Here is a 19,201-nt window from a genome sequence, read left to right on the forward strand (position 1 = left end):
GGCACGTGTGTTTTTCCAAGTTAGGACCATCTGGCTCATGATTATCTATACCAGGGTTTCCCAAACTTTGGTCCCTAGCTATTTTTTTTTTTTACTACAATTCCCATCATCCCCGACCACTGCTCTTGCTGGCTAGGGGTGATGGGAGTTGTAGTCCAAAAAACAGCTGGAGACCCAAGTTTGGGAAACTCTGGTCTACAGTGACTGGCAGGGGCTCCCCAGGGTTTAGGCAGGAGACATTTCCCGCCCTTCCTGGAAATACTGGGGGTTGAATTTTGGACCTTCTGCGTGCAAAGCGATTACTACTGAGCTATGGTCCTTCATCATGTTCAGAAGAATGAGGGAATGACTCCCAGGAAGCAAAGCGCAAGCAGTCAACTGAGCACCCCAGGGTGCTCTGCTCTAAGGGTGTGTGAGGCTTGATGCTGGTGTCTCTTTAGAATCTGTTCACTGGAATCAGTTCATACAGGTAAAGTGGTAAAGTTGTTACTGGCCACTCAGTTACTACAAGGGTGTAGGGAGGGACTTGCAGGTTTGTTCATCGAACATAAAAAAGTTGCATGTCAGAGGTCCCTTCTCCCTGACATGCAAACTTTCTGTGTGCAGAGAGTTAATTCCATGCATAAGTAGAATAGTAAAAGAAAAAACTTAATCATGAGATTCTGCTAATAGCATCACGTTATGTTGTTGGTATTAAGTCATGGGAGTGTGTGTGCGTTTGGCCATTTCTTGCACAAATAGATATATGCTAGTACACACACCTACTTCTTGTTGCAGCTGAATCACAGAAATTACTTGTAGAATATCAGCTTTTTAATTTGCCACCTCAAAAGCAACTTCAGCTGCCTCAATTATGTAAACCAGGTCTTAAGAGTAGCCTGAATTGGGGGATTAAGAATGTGACAGGAGCCATGCTATACCGGGCAAAAGTCACACCCAGTCCAGCATCCTATTTTTTATGGTGACCAGATGCTTACAGAAAGTCCACCAGTAGGACTTGAGGGCGACAACACATTCCCCTTTTGTGATTCCCATAATAAGAGTGGCTTTCATTCTGTCTGATGTAAAGATTTAAGCATCCTATGTGTGGGTAACGCAAGGACAGTTTTTAAAATGAGGAACCGCCCCCCCCCCCCAAGGAAAATGAAGCAAAATTTACTTTTGGGTGCAGGGAACTACAAAAAAAAAAGACTTGGGGTGATGTTACTTTCTGAAGATTATTCACTAATGCTTCCTTTGTGCATTCTGCTTTTAGCTGAGATAACAAAAGACTCAGGTAAGCATATTTGTCTACAGCTTTCTTCCCCCCACCCCCAATTGAACTAAAGGTTTCCATGTTGTGTCAATGACTGTGTTGTTTGCACGTAATGCTAAGCCAAACTTTGGCTTGCGACCATCATGCTGGCTCCCAGGGATGAGATTACAGCTACTTTGCTCCTCCCCAGCCATTTTTAGCTTGGTGTGGCATTGCAGCTAAGCCCAAGGTGTTTGGCTTAATGTGTTGTCCAAACCCAGCACTGTGGTCAAGCATTCTCCTCCTTAACCACAGCCTGCAGCCAATGTGCTGAGCTTCTCAGAAGATAATAAACAAGACAATCAGAAGAGACCCAATGTCAGTATTCTTCGTAGGTTGGGAAAGGAAAGGGAAGAAGCAGAATCATGTGGGATCACAATATATATTAAGGTTCCCGCAGGGTGGGAGGTGAGCTCGCACAATACACATTGGAAGTCAACACAAGTAGGTGTCATACAACATTTTTTGGCTATATGTATTTTGGAGAGAGGGAGAGAGGTGCTGGAGGTTGATGCTACATTCAGTCCATCAAGCTAATACTAATTTTAACTTCGGACACCTGCAAGCCAAGCCCTGCTTTATGCGAATGCTCCTCAGGGGGGGATAAATGGCATTAAAGTTCACTGCGCCGCAGGTCAACATTTGCTGCATCCCACTCCATTTAAAAGAACGTCCCTTTAACTGGCACCCATATTCATGTTGGAGGATTTGCTTCCCCATCTCAAGGTGGCAACACTGCACCGACGCAAACGTTTTGCATCCTTGCACCCAGTGGTAGGAGGTGCTTTATCTCCAAGTGCCACCCTTATTTATCCCCTTGGCCCTGCTGGATCTGACAAGGTGAAGATTGTAGTGCTAGCCCCCATTCTCCCAGTTGCCTGTTTATCTACCCCTTTCTCTGCAAGTCCATATTCGCAGCTGGGCTGGTAACTGGTGAACAAACAGGAAGTAAAACAGTATGAATAAGTGGGTAGCTCTTGCAATGGCGGGTGGGGGGAGATATAAGAAGTAGGGAAGCCTATGGATCTGTCTGAGACCACTGTTTTTGAAACAAATAAAAAAATAAAAAAATTCCTTCCAGTAGCACCGGTTTCTAAGGTGCTACTGGAAGGAATTTTTTTTTATTTTGTTTTGACTATGGCAGACCAACACGGCTACCTACCTGTCACTGTTTTTGAGTTTGTTCATAGATGACCTAGAGTTAGGGTTCACCAAGTGTCTAAATTACACCTAATAATTCAGGGGGATAAAAACGAAAAGGATATTGTGACAAATATCTTCAGAGTGGGGCATGGCCAATAAAGTGATGCCTATTTGGGGGCCTTGCATATGCACTGATGGGATGCGGGTGGCGCTGTGGGTTAAACCACAGAGCCTAGGGCTTGCTGATCAGAAGGTCGGCGGTTCGAATCCTCATGATGGGGTGAGCTCTCATTGCTCGGTCCCAGCTCCTGCCCACCTAGCAGTTCAAAAGCACGTCGAAAGTGCAAGTAGATAAATAGGTACCGCTCCGGCGGGAAGGTAAACAGCGTTTACGTGCGCTGCTCTGGTTTGCCAGAAGTGGCTTTGTCATGCTGGCCACATGACCTGGAAGCTTGTACGCTGGCTCCCTCGGCCAGTAACGCGAGATGAGCGCCGCAACCCCAGAGTCGTCCGCGACTGGACCTAATGGTCAGGGGTCCCTTTACATTTTATATGCACTGATAGAATCAGAGCTAGCAGTGACTGACCAGAAAAAGGATATTCAAAGTATGGCGGATATGTCAATGGAAAAAGCTGACCCGAATGTGTGGTTGCTGTAGGGGGAAAAAAGGCAAATTTCTTCCTAGGAAGCAACAGGCAAGGGATCTGAAATAAGTTGTGGGGCCCTGATGGAGATGCATTTGTGAAGAAATTAGAGAGAAAGGAATTGTTCTCCCTCTCCCCATGGTCATCACATGAAGCTGACTGGTACAGACAGTCGGAACAGCCAGTAAGAAGTGCTTCACACGGCACAGAGTTGAAACCGTGTCATTTGCTCTCATAAGATTTGGTGATGGCCAGCAACTCGGATGGATTTTATAAAGGGATTAGACAAATCCATGGAGTGTAAAGCTATCAATGGCTGCTGGTCATGATGACTGTGTCCTTCCTCTAATATCAGAGGTTATTTGCCTCCAGATGCCAAGTTGCTGGGGAACTACAGTAAAAGAGAGAGATTGTGTCTTGCTTTGGGGGCTTCCCAAGGACTTCTGGCTGGCCTATGTGGGTACCAGGTTTGCTGGGCTAGATTAGAAATACTTTATTGTCACTGTACCACATGTTTACAGAGAGATAGGGTTTGGTTCGAACCAGCAGGACTCTCCTTATGTTCTTACCTGTTGCTTTCTCATTTATGCAGGTGATAGTGATACCAGACGAGGTAAGGCATTCTCCTTAGACAACTTTTTTCGCGTACAATGTATGTCTTTGTTGTTGCTATGGAACATTGCATTTCATTTAAGGTGTCAAAATGGCATCTTCTTGTGAACGTTCCGATTCCAGGGCTTATTTGACAGTTGCAGCTTTCTACTTTCTGTAGAAACTCACTTCAGCATGTGTTAGGGCATCCCATTTTATCCCCACAACAACCATTCGAGGTTGGCTAGGTTGCAGTAGTGGCACACGAGGCATCACCCAGTAAGTTTCATGACAGAGCAGGGATTTGAACCCAGGCCTCCCTCATTGAAACAGCAATACTTGATCCACTACGCCAACCTCCCCAATCTGTTGCCCTCTGTGTATTTTGGACTACAGCTCCCATCAGCCTCAGCCAGCACGGTGGTGTAGCCCAAATATCTAGAGGGCACCAGGTTGGGGAAGGCTGTCCTACACCATGCTGGCTTGATTTGGCAATAAAAGTCCTCTTTACATTTTCTGGCTCATTTTAGTTTTATTGAGGTTCTTAACTCAGCTCTAGAGAGAACGGCATCAGTTGGGCAATTACTTTGGTATGGCCCTGCAGTATGTATTGTGTAAGCCAGGGGTAGGCAACCTTTTTATACCTACTGCCCACTAATACATCTTTCTTGATGGTAAAATTTCCTTAATTTCCTTGAGAGCCAGTGTGGTGTAGTGGTTAAGAGCGGTAGACTCGTAATCTGGGGAACCGGGTTCGCATCTCCGCTCTTCCACATGCAGCTGCTGGGTGACCATGGGCTAGTCACACTCCTTTGAAGTCTCTCAGCCCCACTCACCTCACAGAGTGTTTGTTGTGGGGGAGGAAGGGAAAGGAGAATGTGAGCCGCTTTGAGACTCCTTTGGGTAGTGATAAAGCGGGATATCAAATCCAAACTCTTCTTCTTCTTAATGCCCACCAGTGCTTGATGGAAGGAGGATTCAGCTTGTGCCATAGAACCCCGTACCGCCCACCTAGAATCCTGAAACGCCCACTACTGGGCGGTAGGGGCCAGGTTGACAACCCCTGGTGTAAGCAGTCAGTTTCTCCACCCGTTCTGGGTCCGTCCTTCATACCCATACTGTAGTGAAGATAGGAAGGCTTCATTCATTCATTCATTCATTCATTCATTCATTCATTCATTCATTTGCAATCCCATCCAGGCTTCAGGAACCCTGAGCAAATGGGAGCAATACAATGGGTTGTTATCCAGTGCTGCGGAACGTTCCAAGCCTTTACTCTGTCAAGATGTAGGCAAGGCACACATACCTCTCACAGGCTGGATGCTCAGCCGTTTCTTTGTTTCTAGTCCCTGATTCTCTATTTCAAGGCACCACCGAAACTGTGCAACCTTCTGTCTCACAGCAGGGGAATTCATAAGCACGACTCTTTTGACACGTGCTATTCCGATAATAGTATCTGCAGCATCTCTTCGTGTATTCTGATATGTGCATAATCATATCAGTCCCCTTTATTTGCAGTGCCAGCAAGAAATTGCTAACTCCCACCAGTACACACACACACACACTCCCCCCCTCTCTCTCTGTGTGTGTGTGTGTGTGTGTGTGTGTGTGTGTGCATGCACGAAGGAGCCAATAAACAAGGCAGGATAGTTCATTGCCTCCTGTTTTTTTTTTAAACCAGACTGCATGACAGCAATGGGTTGCTGTTGGTTTTGGCCTGGCCTGGCCTGTACTGACTGCTAATATCAATGCAGCCTTTTCAACCAAAATAGCCAAACGGAACCCACCTGGTTGTGCATTTCCCTGTTCCCACACTCCACCCCAGCAATGCGGTCTGCGGCCGAGTAACGTTACAGAGGAAGCAACAGGCAATGTGTCCGTTGGCTGCATTGGTTGTTATCATGTCATTCACCTCCAGGGTGGAGGGAGCTTCAAGAGAGTCTTCCGCCCACCTTGCCAGCTCAGTTTAAAAACAGCGAACTCTAGGGCCAGTTACAAGAAATCATAACGAGTGCATCTGATCAGATGTCAGATAACATTAGTCACTTTTGTATCAAGGGTGCTTCTAGTGACTCAGAAGTTTCATTTCCACACTCCCTGCGTTTGGGAGGGGTGAGGTGGGGGAGTTTGGCCTGAACAGATGGGAAAGAAAGAGCCATCTGCATGGTTAGCTTGGCAAGCAAGACTCTCTCCACCAAGCAAAGTAGCCTCACAAAAGTTGTGTTTCTTTTAGGCTGAAAAGGGCTGGGAGATGGAGGGGAGGGGCAAACAGGCTAGCAATTTATTTCAGTGGGCTAGTAAATTTTGTAGACTTAATTGCAATGTTGGGGAGTTACTTACCTAATTGCGCGGGCACAGCTGGTATTTGGAGAGCTGAGAATGTCTCTTCATGAGAGGGACAAATAAAACAAAATCCACAGTCTTCACAGGTGTATGATGTTGGCTTATGGGTGCAGCCCTTTATATTGCATCCATTTCCAGTGCATGGGGCAATACTTCTACTACTCCCTCCCCTCCCCCCCCCTCGCCATGCTGTTCACATGCTTGTGCTAGCTTTGGCATCCTGCCTGGAGAATACAAAGCTGAATATTATTTCTGCAATCAATACTGGAATCTTTCCTGCTGAGGAAGTTTCCACCCATGCCAAAATCATACATGTGTGGAGGGGACATACAGAAAACTAGCACTTGTGTCCAAGTTTACATTTTCTGAACCAGCCTGCTGTCCTCGCCAGTCCTTATGTAGAGACTTCATATAAGAAATTTACCAGTCTGTTCAATTTTTCACTTTCAGTCTAGGATAAAACCACTTTGCCCTCTTAACACACAATCACAAAATTGTATCTTCACACCTTCTTAATCTCAGACTGATATATATTGGTAATGGCATATTTAAGAAAGCTCCCACCTTTTGGGATGTGGGGTTAATAAAGTAAGATTATTTCTTGTTTTCTTACTAGACACATTTTTAATTCCTTACTAGACACATGTTCTTTGGGTTTGCAATATATGCTGCATAAATCCATATTTGTGTGTGTGTGTGTGAGAGAGAGAGAGAGAGAGAGAGAGAGCTCTCATCTTTTTGTGACCAAGATAAGCTCTTATGTGTACAGAGCATTTGCACAGTAGTGGAAAGAAAGAATAGAGAGAGCACAGATTTACCTGGGCAGGAAATTATGGGTTGCAGTTGGATTCTCCACATCAAATATCCCTTACTCCATGTCAGACTCTCCTGTATCTAACAGGGAATGTGGAGCCTCACCTTTAGGAGTTGGGGAGAGCGAGAGGGAATAGGTGGGTAGCTTGATTTGTAAATGCATGCCCTTTGGTGCTACAGGCTCCTATAATGAGAGAGAGAGAGAGAGAGAGAGAGAGAGAGAGAGAGAGAGAGAGAGAGAGAGAGAGCGCCCACTATGGGCAAGCTGCTTCCTTTTCCTGGCCTTGTGGTAAACTCACCTGGGGTTGGCCAGTGAGTGGGAAGGACGGTTGAGAAGGTAAGGACCTTCTACAGCAGCACTTCCAGGGGATACATCTGGCAAGGAGATGTAGGGCTTTGGGGTTTGCACCCTCCCTCTTTGACACCTCTGACTCAGAGCTGGAGCTTTTTCCACTGCAACCGTTAACCGCAGCCAGGAAGCAGAATGGTGAGCTTTCAACTGCTTTCTTCACGTTCCCCCGTTGCTTTCTGCCTGCTGTCATTTCTCAGTCCTCTTTCCAGTACGGGAGTTGCTGGGACAAAGGTACAAACTCAGCAGCCCTCAAGGACACAAAACAGCCAAGGCTGCAGCTCATTTGTAAACTTGTTGCATATTTCAAAGGATGGGAGAAAATGCTCCGTGTGTGACTGCTCTGTCTGCTGTGAGCTAACAACAGAATTGCCTAGGGCCTGCCCCCCTTACTTTTCAGAGAAAGTGTAGGAAAGCAGGGCTGCAAAATGCTTTAAGTATGCACCAAACAGCCTTCCATTGTTGTGTGTCAGCATGTAATTTTGACTTGCCTGGAATCTAAATTCGCTGTACAAGAATTCTCTTTGGAGAGATGAACTCACAGCCAGTTCACCCTTCCAGATTCCAGCAGCTCATTGGACTGCATCAGACCAAACCATACATCTAACTTATTCTCTACTAGGGGAAAAAAGTGTCACTCTGGATGGTTGCTTTTCCTTTACTCCTTGAAATCTGTCCAGCTCCCACCCCCCACCCCCACTTTGACTCATCTAACATTCTTTTGAATTACTTAACGTGGACAGATTGCTTGACCTGGATTCATACAGCCATGAAGTTTACTGGCTCAGTTACTCATCTCTCAGCCTATCCTATCACACAGGGTTGTCGTGAAGAGCTGCAGCAAAGAATAGCCACGTACTTGAAGAAAGTGCAGAGCACAAGTGGAATCATAAATAAATGCATTGTCTTAAAAGTGTATGAACCCATATAGAGTTCCCTCGTCAAGTGTTACTTTGTGCGTGGATCAGTAGGCAATTAGTTAGCATCTAAGTTGGCCATGTAGGAATTTGTGTGCCCCTTGTGTATTTGCAGCTGCAGTTCAGAAGGAACTGAAAACGACATTTCAGGCAGTACAAAGGATGATGAGGCATAGGTTAACGCAGTGCTTTTTCCTGGGGGGGGACGTGGGGGGGCGCACACCCCTAAACATTTTGTGAATCGATAAGTTTGGCCTCATTGAGGGGCAGTATTTCAAAATGCGTAGGAAAATGAAAGTACTCCTAAACATTTTTTTAAAGAAAAAAAGCGCTAGGTTAATGTGGCTCTGTGATCATGGCTTCGTGCAGTTCAGGTTTCCAAGGTTAGCTTGAAGCCGAAATTCCAGATCCGACGGGATACTTTATGCCAGGGATGGGGAACAAGGCATGGCTGGCACCCTGGATCCTGAGCTCCCACACACTCCACCAGCCAGTAGGATGGAGATTCCCACCAACCAATTCCCTGATACCATCATGACATTAAGTGACTTTAAAGGAAATAATCAGGAACTCCCAATTGTTTCCTTACATCCTTTGAAATACCTGGTATTGCTGTTTCTAAAACAAATTTCTTTTTTTCCCCTCCCTCTAGATGAGACACCCATCATAGCCGTAATGGTGGCATTATCTTCCTTGCTAGTCATAGTATTTATTATTATTGTCCTGTATATGTTAAGGTAAGTGGTGCTTGGCAAACCTCCTGACTTCCTTCTGCTGGGCTCCTGTGGTTTGACATGTTTCTCTTAGAGCTGCACCTTGCCCAGTTTTAATTAATTTCAAATAGAGAAGCATCAGTTGTTGTTTTTTAAAAAGTTGCTCCCAATCCCTGAGGCAATCTTTGCTCCAGGTGCAGGAGAAGTTGGATGGAAGGGGCGGAGGTTACCTGACCTCCTGTTGCTGGTGTTGCTGCGCTTACTGGATTGAGGAGAAGGGAGATGCAGTAGGGGGGAGGTCAGCGCTGTGCAAACGCGCCGGTGGAGCCAATCCGGCACTCCTGCCAGTGCATTTTGCACCAAACCAGCCTCCTCCCTCCCCCTCTTCACCCTCGTAAGCACAGCTGTGCCGATAACAAGAGGTCAGGTAAGCACTGCTTCTCCTGCCCACAGGCAGCTCCTCTGGGGATGGTGTTTGGTACCTGCCCCTTAAGTTACACAGATTCTAGATTCCTCAGCTGATGCCTTCCTTCCCTCTCCCCTCGCATTGGGTAATTGGCCTGATGCAAAATGGCAGGTTGCCCAGCCATTACTTGTCTTCCTATCCAGAGTTTGAAGAACCTGAGGAGGGTTCATTGACAAAGAGGATGCAAAAAGCTCTCGTTGCCTTCCTCATATTCTGCCTTGCGTCTTTCCCACCTGGGAAAGGGCAAAGGGAAGTAAGCAGGCTTGTGAGATGGCAGCAACAGCACCTGTTCCAGCCAGGTATTCAGTCCCTCTCCTTTCTTTTCCTGGGACAGGCCTAGCCTGAGCAGCACCCGGCCTGCACCAGAGCAGCCATCTTTCTTGAGCCAGTGATCCTGCCTGCAAGTCAGCCACAAGCTTGGCTATTTGGCTTGCGTGTTTTGGCACCTGTGCTTCAGTTGGCTTCCGGGGCAGGTGAAAACAAGCTTCCTCCGTCTTCCAAATGACAGCACTTTAGATATTTGAAGATGGCAGTCATATTTCCTCTCAGGCTCCTCTTTACCAGGCTAAACCTACCCAACTCCCTCAAGTGTTCCTCACAAGGCTTGGTTTCCAGACCCTTGATCATCTTGGTTGCCCTCCTCTGCACACCACGTTCCAGCTGGTCAATATCCTTCTTAAATTGTGGCACCCAGAACTGGGCACAGTATTCCCGGTGTGGTCTGACCAAGGCAGAATCCAAGACCATATGTTTGAAATAGAAGGTGTTATGCAGTGTTGCATTTGAGACAGCAAACACTGTTTGGGTGTGGATGTGAGAGAAGGAAAGCAGCTTCTCAAGCTGTAATTTCATCTCTGTTGTGATTTCCTACTGTGTAAAAGTGGGCACTCTGACCTCTCAGCTTCTCCAGCTGTAAAACGGTAGTGTTGCTTTCCTCCCCCTTTCGGGATCATATGTGGATACTGTCTCCTTGACTTGTTTCTATGACCTTTAGTTAAATGATTTTTATGTACCGTATTCGTGGCATGGGAGGCAATATATGTGTGAGCTTTGAGCAGGAAGTCCTTAGTCCAAATCACTTGCTAGGTGGCTTCACTCTCAGCACCCATCTCCTGTCTGTGGATGGTACTTAATTAGTGCTTTCAGATGTTCAGAGTGCCTCACATACACTGATTTGTAATCATCAGAACAGCCCTAGCCCCCTGTACTATTGTCCCCATATTGCAGATCTGAGGCTGAGAGGGAGTGACTTGCCTAAGGCCACCTGGTGAGTTAATGCCAGAGGCAAGACTTGGACTGGGGGCTTCCTGATTTGTAGCTCAGTGTCGCAGCTGTTACATTAGCAGAGCATGCTTGGAATCATGGGATTATAGAGTTGGAAGGGGCCCCTAGTTTCATCTAGTCCAACCCCCTACAATGCTTGTGTGGTGCAAAGTTCACTGGGGTGTTCAAGATGCTATACAGAACCAAAGTGGTTCTGAAAATTTGGGTGTCCGCACTGAGAGTTCTCCTCCCTCAAGTGCAGCCTTGTGAGTAGCCACTCTTTCTCTGTGCCCATTCACATCAACCACCCTTTCGAGGTAAACAACTCCTGCTTCATCTTCTTATGCCAGGCATCGGGAGAGTGTCCAAATTAAGTCTCTGAAAAAGATCACTTGTTCAGGTAGAAAGACCTGCTCCCAACAGCATATTAGATAACTCAGATATGAACCTGGCTCAGCTGATTTTCCATGTATTTTCATTGCTAGGTTCAAAAAATACAAGCAAGCCGGGAGCCATTCCAACTCCTTTCATTTGTCCAATGGCCGGACAGATGACATGGGTAAGTCTGTGCTTTCTTCTCCCACAATTTAAGCCAGAACCGCCTTCCTTCTGTGGGGTATGCCATACGAGAGGGATGTCATAGTCCTCACTGGAGGTCACCTCATCAGTGTGTCCCAAGGGATCAGTTGCACACCTGCTTTCTGGTCTTACAACTGCATGCTGGTGGTTGGATTGTGGGAACTCCCATATGCCGGTCCATTGGACTTCCTCCCAGCACCAGAACATGGCCCAGCCATTCAGCTCCCCCTCCTAATGTTGGCCAGGGTTGCAGCACCCCAGATCCACCTAAATGTTGCTTTTCCCTTCCCATGAATGAAGAATGATGTCCTAGGTCTGCATCATGCCTCAGGTCATCTACCAGCTAGCTACCCTATTTCTATGCAGGTAAACTAGAATGTAGCAGGTTGTTTAGCTTTTGCTGCTAAAATAACCCATTGCAGAAAATGGCTCTGTTTTCAGGGAGTAAGGGGGGATGGGGACGGAACGCCGAGTTCTGTCTGATACTACTTGTAGAAGCAGCTACATCCCCATGTTTTCCCTTCTTATTCTTGTACCGGCTAGAGGCACAACGCCTCGGCAGTGAGGCAAATGGAACGAGTGTCTCTGTGCCCGAGCAATTTCCACGGGGATGTTCAGAGCTCTCGATTGTCCCAAGCGCAGCACTGCTACTTTCCCCCCACTTGGAGTGATTCATTTCCTTGGGAGTGGGCGGGAAGTAAGGAAATTTAGTTGTGGAAGACAGAGGGATGGGGGCTAACCTTTCCCCATCCCTATCTGCATGGCCACAACCTGGAGGGGTTGTTGATCAGAGGCCTCCAAACTAAGGCCTGCGGGCCGGATACGGCCCAAGGGACTCATTTATCCGGCCAGCGGGGCCACCCACTGCTGCTGCCTGCTCTTACCGGCGCGGCGCAGCTGCCCACTTCTGGGTCAGAGGAGCACTGGAAATAGTTTGTGCGCATGCGCAAGCATTATTTCCAGTACACATCCAGGTCAGAGGAGGCCTGTGCACATGCACACAAGCTATTTCCAGTGCTCCTCCGACCCGGAAGTGTGCCGGAAATAGCGTGTGTGCACGCGTGTCGGCCCGCGCTCCTCCGGCCCGCCGCGCGATCAGCGCTGGAGGCACCGGCCCAAGGCACGGTAAGTTTGCTGACCCCTGTTGTTGATCATGCTAGAGTGTGATGGATTTCTGGGAACTGACGGTTGTTTGTCTGTGTGTGTGTGTGTGTGCGTGCTTGTCTGTGCATATAACCCAAGTTGTAGTCTCTTGAGTGCCCTTTGCCGAGTGCATCAAGTGGACTCCTCTTCTGTTGCAGAGCCCCAGAGCATGCCACTGCTTGCCAGGTCTCCCAGCACCAACAGAAAGTACCCACCACTGCCTGTGGATAAACTGGAGGAGGAGATTAACCGGCGAATGGCAGATGACAACAAACTTTTCCGCGAAGAGTTCAATGTGAGTCCTTTGCTAGTTTTGTTTTTCCACCCTCTCAGCCCACTCCTTTCATACCTGCTGAGTTTTGGGGTTGGGCAGAAAAAAAAGAAAAGAAAAAAGATTGTTTGCCAAAATTGAATGGCAGTTGTATGAAATCAAGCTCAGACCAGTCCAGGCTGCTGCTCCCTACACCCCAGCTGTTAATGAACTATCCTTTCTCTGTTGAGCTCGAAAGACAGACACATTTTGAAGTAGCGAGAATAACTGCAGTCACCCAGTTGTTTACCGGTGAAGGTTAACAGCTCCTGCTAAGCTGATTCTCAAAGCCATTTAGAAATGTGGCAGTGTGGGTTGTAGAATTTTGTGGTTTTGATGTACAGAAGTGCTTAAAGGTTACTGCTTGTACTGCAGAAGTCAAGAGTCGGATGGTGCACACAAAGCAGTGAAATGCCCTTCCCTACCTTGCTGAAAGACTTCCGTCCCCTGTACCAATTGTACAGGACAAACCTGAGTAATGCTGTTATGTTTCTGGCTTGCATTTGAAAATCTAAGAGTTGGCAGGAATGGGTGTTGCCTTGTGCTCAAATGTCTGAGGCTCAGTCCCTGGTTCTCTGCTATGCTCTACCTCCCAATCAGATATTTCTAGATCAGCAGGGCTGTTGGCTTGCCCTTCCTTGAACCTGCCCTTACTTGGGCCCTTGTCCAGGCTCCTTCACGCCCTCTTCCTGTTTTCCTGGAGAAAATCTGTTCCCTGCATTATTGATTCAAAGCAGAGTAGCATTTGAGAGCCGATTGTGACTCCAGTAAGATTTCCACATCATCGCCACACTTCAATCAGTGCTGGTTACATGCACAGCAAAGTGTAGCTATGCAAATAAGGAGATGCTGATAATGAGATGCTGATAATGCACGGTTACGAGTGAGATCAGGTTAAGCGGGCCCCTGCTTTCGGGGTTCATTGCGATCTTTGTCGCTGGGAAAGTGCGAAAGAGGGGGCAAGAGGGGAAGAAAAGACACTGTGTGCAGTTATCAGACCTCCCCAACCTGTTGCCTTTAATTCCAACCTGGTAAGGCTGGATCAAAGTATAGGAATGGTAACTTCTCCCTGCCTCTAACAACCGGCGAAATAGTGATAGAAGTAACTACTTGGCTGGGATAGCTCGGTTCAGTGATGTGATTATAAATAAGTGCTTTTGGGCAGCCCTCCCAGCATAAAAGTGCCCTATAACTTCCCCATTCTATCGTTGCCCCACCCTCTCCAAAAAAGAAACAAGAACAACTCGCAAACCTGAAAAGTAATTTAGGCCGTGAGTTAGTGACTGCTGAGGTGCCCTTGTGAGTTTCATGTCCGAACTAGGATTCGAACCTAGGTCTCTTTCTCCGCTCCAAGAATCGTGTTACCTCTTCAGTGCCTCAAAAGCTTCAAAGGAAATTTATGGGTTCAGATTATTCCCATATAGATCAGGGGACAACGCCCTCCTGACACTCTAACCCCTGCACAACAATCCTTTGGGTGAAGATCTACTGGAGATCTGGATCTGTTCTCCTTTGCGGAGGCAGGGCTTTATTCTTCATAGCTTCATGTTCAGCTCATCTCCCCCTCCTCGCTTTTTGCTGCTCCAAACAGGTTTTTCCCTCTATCCAATTTTCACTTTCCTAATTCACTTGCTACTCATTATTTGGATATCTGCCTGTTTCAAAAGGTTGTACATAGTGATTTAGCTCATGCAATCTGAGGTTTTACTGAAGGGGACTTTGCTGCCATCTTGTGTGCCCAGGTAGCATGAAGCCTAACAACTTGCTTCTCTTAATCTGTCTGCAAAGAGTTGATAGGATTAGTTAAAAGCCTGTAATGAAAGGCTGATTCCCCCATTCATTAACCCATTAAACACTTCATCTGTACTGTAATTGTAGGCAGTCTGCTCACATGAGGTCTCTCCATCGCTACACTATAACCTGCCTCCTAACCAGCACATTTGATCCTCTATAGATAAAGTTAAATCACTCTTCATGGAGGCCTTGATGCTGGTCAAAAATTAACACATGGGACCATCAGACATTTTTTTCCATCCCACCAATTACCAAGGAAACAGTGAATATTTTTTTTAATTGAATTTATATACCGCCCTATACCTGGAGGTCTCAGGGCGGTTCACAGAACAAAATCAAGATATAAAACCACAAATACGTAATAAAAATAAAAAACAACAACCCAATAGCACCCCCACAAAAAGAAAACATGTTTTAAAAGGGCAAAGGATGTAAATCAGATCAACCAGAGGTCTGGTTAAAAAGGAACATTTTTGCCTGGCACCTAAAATTGTATAATGAAGGCGCCAGGCGAACTTCCCTGGGGAGAGCATTCCACAGACAGGGAACCACTGCAGAGAAGGCCCTGTTCTCGTGTTGCCACCCTCCGGAACTCTCGGGGAGGAGGCACACGAAGGAGGGCCTCAGAAGATGATCTCAGGGTCCGGGTAGGTTCATATGGAAAGAGGCGGTCCTTGAGGTATCGCTGTCCTGAGCCGTTTAAGGCTTTATAGGTCAAAACCAGCACTTTGAATTATATCAAATTTACTAAATATCAAGGCCCCATGGAGGAATGGTATTTGCAGTGAAGTTTTTAAGAAGAAAAATACCGGTGGCCTCCAGTATTGTACCAGCTTTTTATTATTTCAGCCTAACAATTGACAGGAATCAAAGTGCAATTATCATCACCTGTTAAAGAGACAGAGGGAGGGAGAGTTTGAACACATCCTTATTACAAACTCATTAGCCTGATTAATATTGTAGCTAAACCTGGGGCCTGGACTATAAGTAACGGCATTTTCAGGGGAATACAAGCTGGTTCAAGAAAGAGTTCTCCACTCTGGGCAACTGTTTTATGCCAAAGCATGTAATATGCAACTATGCATCTCTTAGCAAAGGGCGATTTGCACCTTTTGTAGATTTTAAAGTGGCTTTTGATGTCGTTGACCACAAACTGTTATGTATCATGCTAAATAGCACTAATATGGCTCAACAATGGAGTTCAGCCACTTTTTACCATCTTTTTCCAACCTGGTTCACTGCAGATGTTTTGAACTGCAACCTCCATCAGCCCCAGCCAGCTCTATACGAACAACTACCTTACTAGGTCAATCCCAGGCAGTGCAGAGTTTTGTGTTGGCATCCTTCCTTTTCAACTTTTTTTTTGCAAGAATGACATAGTCCAGGATTTGGGTGGGGACAAATTCTTTCCCTCTGAGTCTCCCTGTTATTGTACACTGACAGTGTGGTCCTGTTCTCCAGTGTACAACAGGTCTTGGAAGGCTTTTAGCCAATTTAGAACTCTTGTTGTAAGACAAAAACACACACACACACACAATTATGAACTAAATGGAAGGGCAGCTTTTTAAAAAGGCCACAAAAACATAAATGGCAAACGACGCAGAATAAGACAGAAGGCAAGTACAAAGTTAGAGCTCTGGGAGGGAGAGATGTAAAATCAACCAGGTCTGCAGCCCAGCCAACAATTGGTGAGGTATGCACATTCTGGTGAACTTCCAAGGGAAGAGGTTGCCACTTACTTGGAATTACTGCAATTTGGTATCATTGTCTGTTTATCACTGCCCATTTCAGAGGATAAGAATAAAAAGTCGCAGAGGCTATGTATTGGGTGTGGATTGCTCCCTGTTGTTCAACGGAGGTACTGTACAGCATCTTCTTATTTCTAATCCCATCTTCCCAGGCTCTCCCGGCGTGCCCCATCCAGGCCACCTGTGAAGCTGCGTCCAAGGAAGAAAACAAGGAGAAGAACAGATATGTAAACATCTTGCCTTGTAAGTATTGCCCGGGATGTTCTCAGATGGTTGGCTACCATGGTGTTAAAGGGAATGATGCACACTGCTTCAGCGCCTGCACCTTTGTAGCTAAATATTCGCTTTTAAAAAGCCAGCCTAGTCATCTCTCACAAGGAAGAGCGAAAACAAATTTAAAAAAATAAAAAATTCCTTCCAGTAGCACCTTAGAGACCAACTAAGTTTGTTCTTGGTATGAGCTTTCGTGTGCATCTGAAGAAGTGTGCATGGACACGAAAGCTCATACCAATAACAAACTTAGTTGGTCTCTAAGGTGCTACTGGAAGTACTGGAAGGAATTTTTTTATTTTTTATTTTGTTTTGACTACGGCAGACCAACACGGCTACCTACCTGTAAAAGGAAGAGCGAGAAAACCACCTGAGGGGAACAAAACCACAGGCAGAGATTGATAACCCAAAGCCATGGCATGCAGCTACTACTGCCACCCACATTAAGAGTCTGTGCAAAAGAGAATCGATCCAGCCTGTGCCCAGCATAGGCCTGCTTCGAATCGAGGCTCAAGTGAGCCTGATGGGACCCACCTGAAGAAGCAGCAGAGCCATATACAGCTCTTGCTTTGCCCTGCACAGCTAACAGCTACCTGTACGCTGCAGTGTGACGCAGAACGCTTCTTCTGCAGGTGGCCTTGTCTCCTGGTTTCATTGCAGTAAGCTCAAAAGAACCCAGGGGATCCAAATGCCCCCCCCCATGTTTGCCTTGTTTGTAGAGGTGCCTGCGCTTCCCAGTACCCACTACAATGAGGGTGCTGAACTAGTAGTGCTTTAGCCTGGTGGCAGTCAACCTTTCTCCATCTGTTTCTTTCGCTATGCCAAAAATGATGGAGCGATTATTAGAGGGGAGGGAGGTTGCCTAGGAGAAGTGTTGCTTGTGGGTGTCAAGGGGAATAACAGAGGGGGTGGCAGAAACCAGGGGAAGAGGGAGAAGCAGTTCCTGTAACACAAGAATGAGAACAATAGCCATATATGGTAAAATGCATTCATTTTGGAAGCTGGAGGCTAAAGAACATTATTCCGAGAGTATGTTCATTAAAAAGCACACCACACCACACCACAAAGGACTTGTTTGAGGGGAAGAGCCTGTTACTCTTCCTGCATCTCCAGCAGTTGCTAGTAGATCCACATGGATGGCCCACCCTGGACCCTGGTCACTTGCAGACGAAAGAGGGACTTGCTCAGCTGAAGCCTGTTCCCTTGCAAGAAGCTGAGCATTCTCAGCCCTAACCCTGTCCCAGAGGCAACTCTTTTCGTGGGCCAAATGTCTTCCATACCAAGAAGCCGCTGGAGTCACGGTCTGGAAGGAAGGACACACCACAGAAGAGCAGGGATTAAAGTATGGGGAAATACCTGGAATGCAGCTGTTTTCTTCACAGCCACGCATTCGCCTTCAGCTTTGCCACCAGGAAAAGCAAGCTGCCCAAGTAGCGACGGAATGATCAGACGAAAACCAGCCAAGTGTCATTCTGCGGAGCGCTAACTTTGATTGCAGTAGAAACTCTCTCCGCTTCTTGCACACGTCCTATGGCAGGGATAAAGCAGCATGCTTCCCTCTCAGATGTTGTTTCAATTTCCATCAGTGGTCCAATGACATCTGGAGGGCCCTGTGTTGACTGCCGCCCCTCTACGGCCTTCACTCCACTTGTGGCCAATCCAGAATGATCTTTGGCAAGTTTCCCCTGGTCCAGTGAGCGCCTGAAGAACTCATACCAGGCCCTGGCACTTCTTACCCCTTGCGGTCATGTCCAAACTTGGTGGCCTGGAGGGAGGAATGTTTTTCTCTGAAGATAAGAGGACCATTTATCTTTCTGCTCCTCTTCGCCATCCACCCTAAGCCTATGCCAGGGGTCTCCAAACTAAGGCCTGGGGGCTGGATATGGCCCAATCGCCTTCTAAATCCAGCCCGCAGACAGTCCGGGAATCAGCGTGTTTTTACATGAGTAGAATGTGTCCTTTTGTTTAAAATGCATCTCTGGGTTATTTGTGGGGCCTGCCTGGTGTTTTTGCATGAGTAGAATGTGTGCTTTTATTTAAAATGCATCTCTGGGTTATTTGTGGGGCCTGCCTGGTGTTTTTGCATGAGTAGAATGTGTGCTTTTATTTAAAATGCATCTCTGGGTTATTTGTGGGGCCTGCCTGGTGTTTTCACATGAGTAGAATGTGTGCTTTTATTTAAAATACATCTCTGGGTTATTTGTGGGGCATAGGAATTCGTTCATTTTTTTCCCCAAAATATAGTCCGGCCCCCCACAAGGTCTGAGGGACAGTGGACCGGCCCCCTGCTGAAAAAGTTTGCTGACCCCTGGCCTATGTCATTCCTTTGAGAGGAAGGGCAGGATATCAAATGGAACAAATAAATTATCAGCCGAGGCATACTTTTGGTACAGCTACAACACTTCCTTCTTAAGCTGCATGCCATAAGGATTGCAAAGGAACAGTTCCCCCCCCCTTTCCTTGCAGTTCCCTACTGCCCCATCCAGAAAATGTGGTAGGTGGCACCTTTCCACTAAAGCTGCGTTTTCCAAATTTGGGTATCCTGTTGTTTTTGGCCTACAACTCCCATGATCCCTAGCTAGCAGGACCAGTGGTCAGGGATGATGGGAATTGCAGTCCAAAAACAGCTGGACACCAAAGTTAGGGAAACCCTGCACGAATGCATCCACTGCAAACTGGAGGCAGCGGTGTGAGACAAGCAATGTGAAGCAAATGCTTTATTATTCCCCTTACATGGTTCCTGCAAATGGGTTATATAATGTGTAACCCTGCACAGGTCAGGAGAGTTACAGGTAGGTAGCCGTGTTGGTCTGCCATGGT

General features: G+C 46.8%; 1 protein-coding gene across 2 annotated transcripts in view; it reads left to right on the forward strand.

The window, feature by feature from the left end:
- PTPRA (protein tyrosine phosphatase receptor type A) overlaps positions 1 to 19,201 on the forward strand; it is a 78,743-nt gene that overhangs the window by 36,355 nt on the left and 23,187 nt on the right. Inside the window, exons 4-9 of one of the 2 annotated variants that reach the window (XM_033160995.1) lie at positions 1,256 to 1,276; positions 3,675 to 3,695; positions 8,748 to 8,832; positions 11,023 to 11,096; positions 12,418 to 12,554; positions 16,264 to 16,354. In XM_033160995.1, coding sequence (XP_033016886.1) covers positions 1,256 to 1,276; positions 3,675 to 3,695; positions 8,748 to 8,832; positions 11,023 to 11,096; positions 12,418 to 12,554; positions 16,264 to 16,354 — 429 coding nt within the window. The remainder of the gene's footprint in view (positions 1 to 1,255; positions 1,277 to 3,674; positions 3,696 to 8,747; positions 8,833 to 11,022; positions 11,097 to 12,417; positions 12,555 to 16,263; positions 16,355 to 19,201) is intronic. The other variant, XM_033160996.1, reaches the window with a different exon arrangement.

Source organism: Lacerta agilis, chromosome 9, assembly GCF_009819535.1.
Source record: "Lacerta agilis isolate rLacAgi1 chromosome 9, rLacAgi1.pri, whole genome shotgun sequence".
NCBI lineage: Eukaryota > Metazoa > Chordata > Lepidosauria > Squamata > Lacertidae > Lacerta > Lacerta agilis.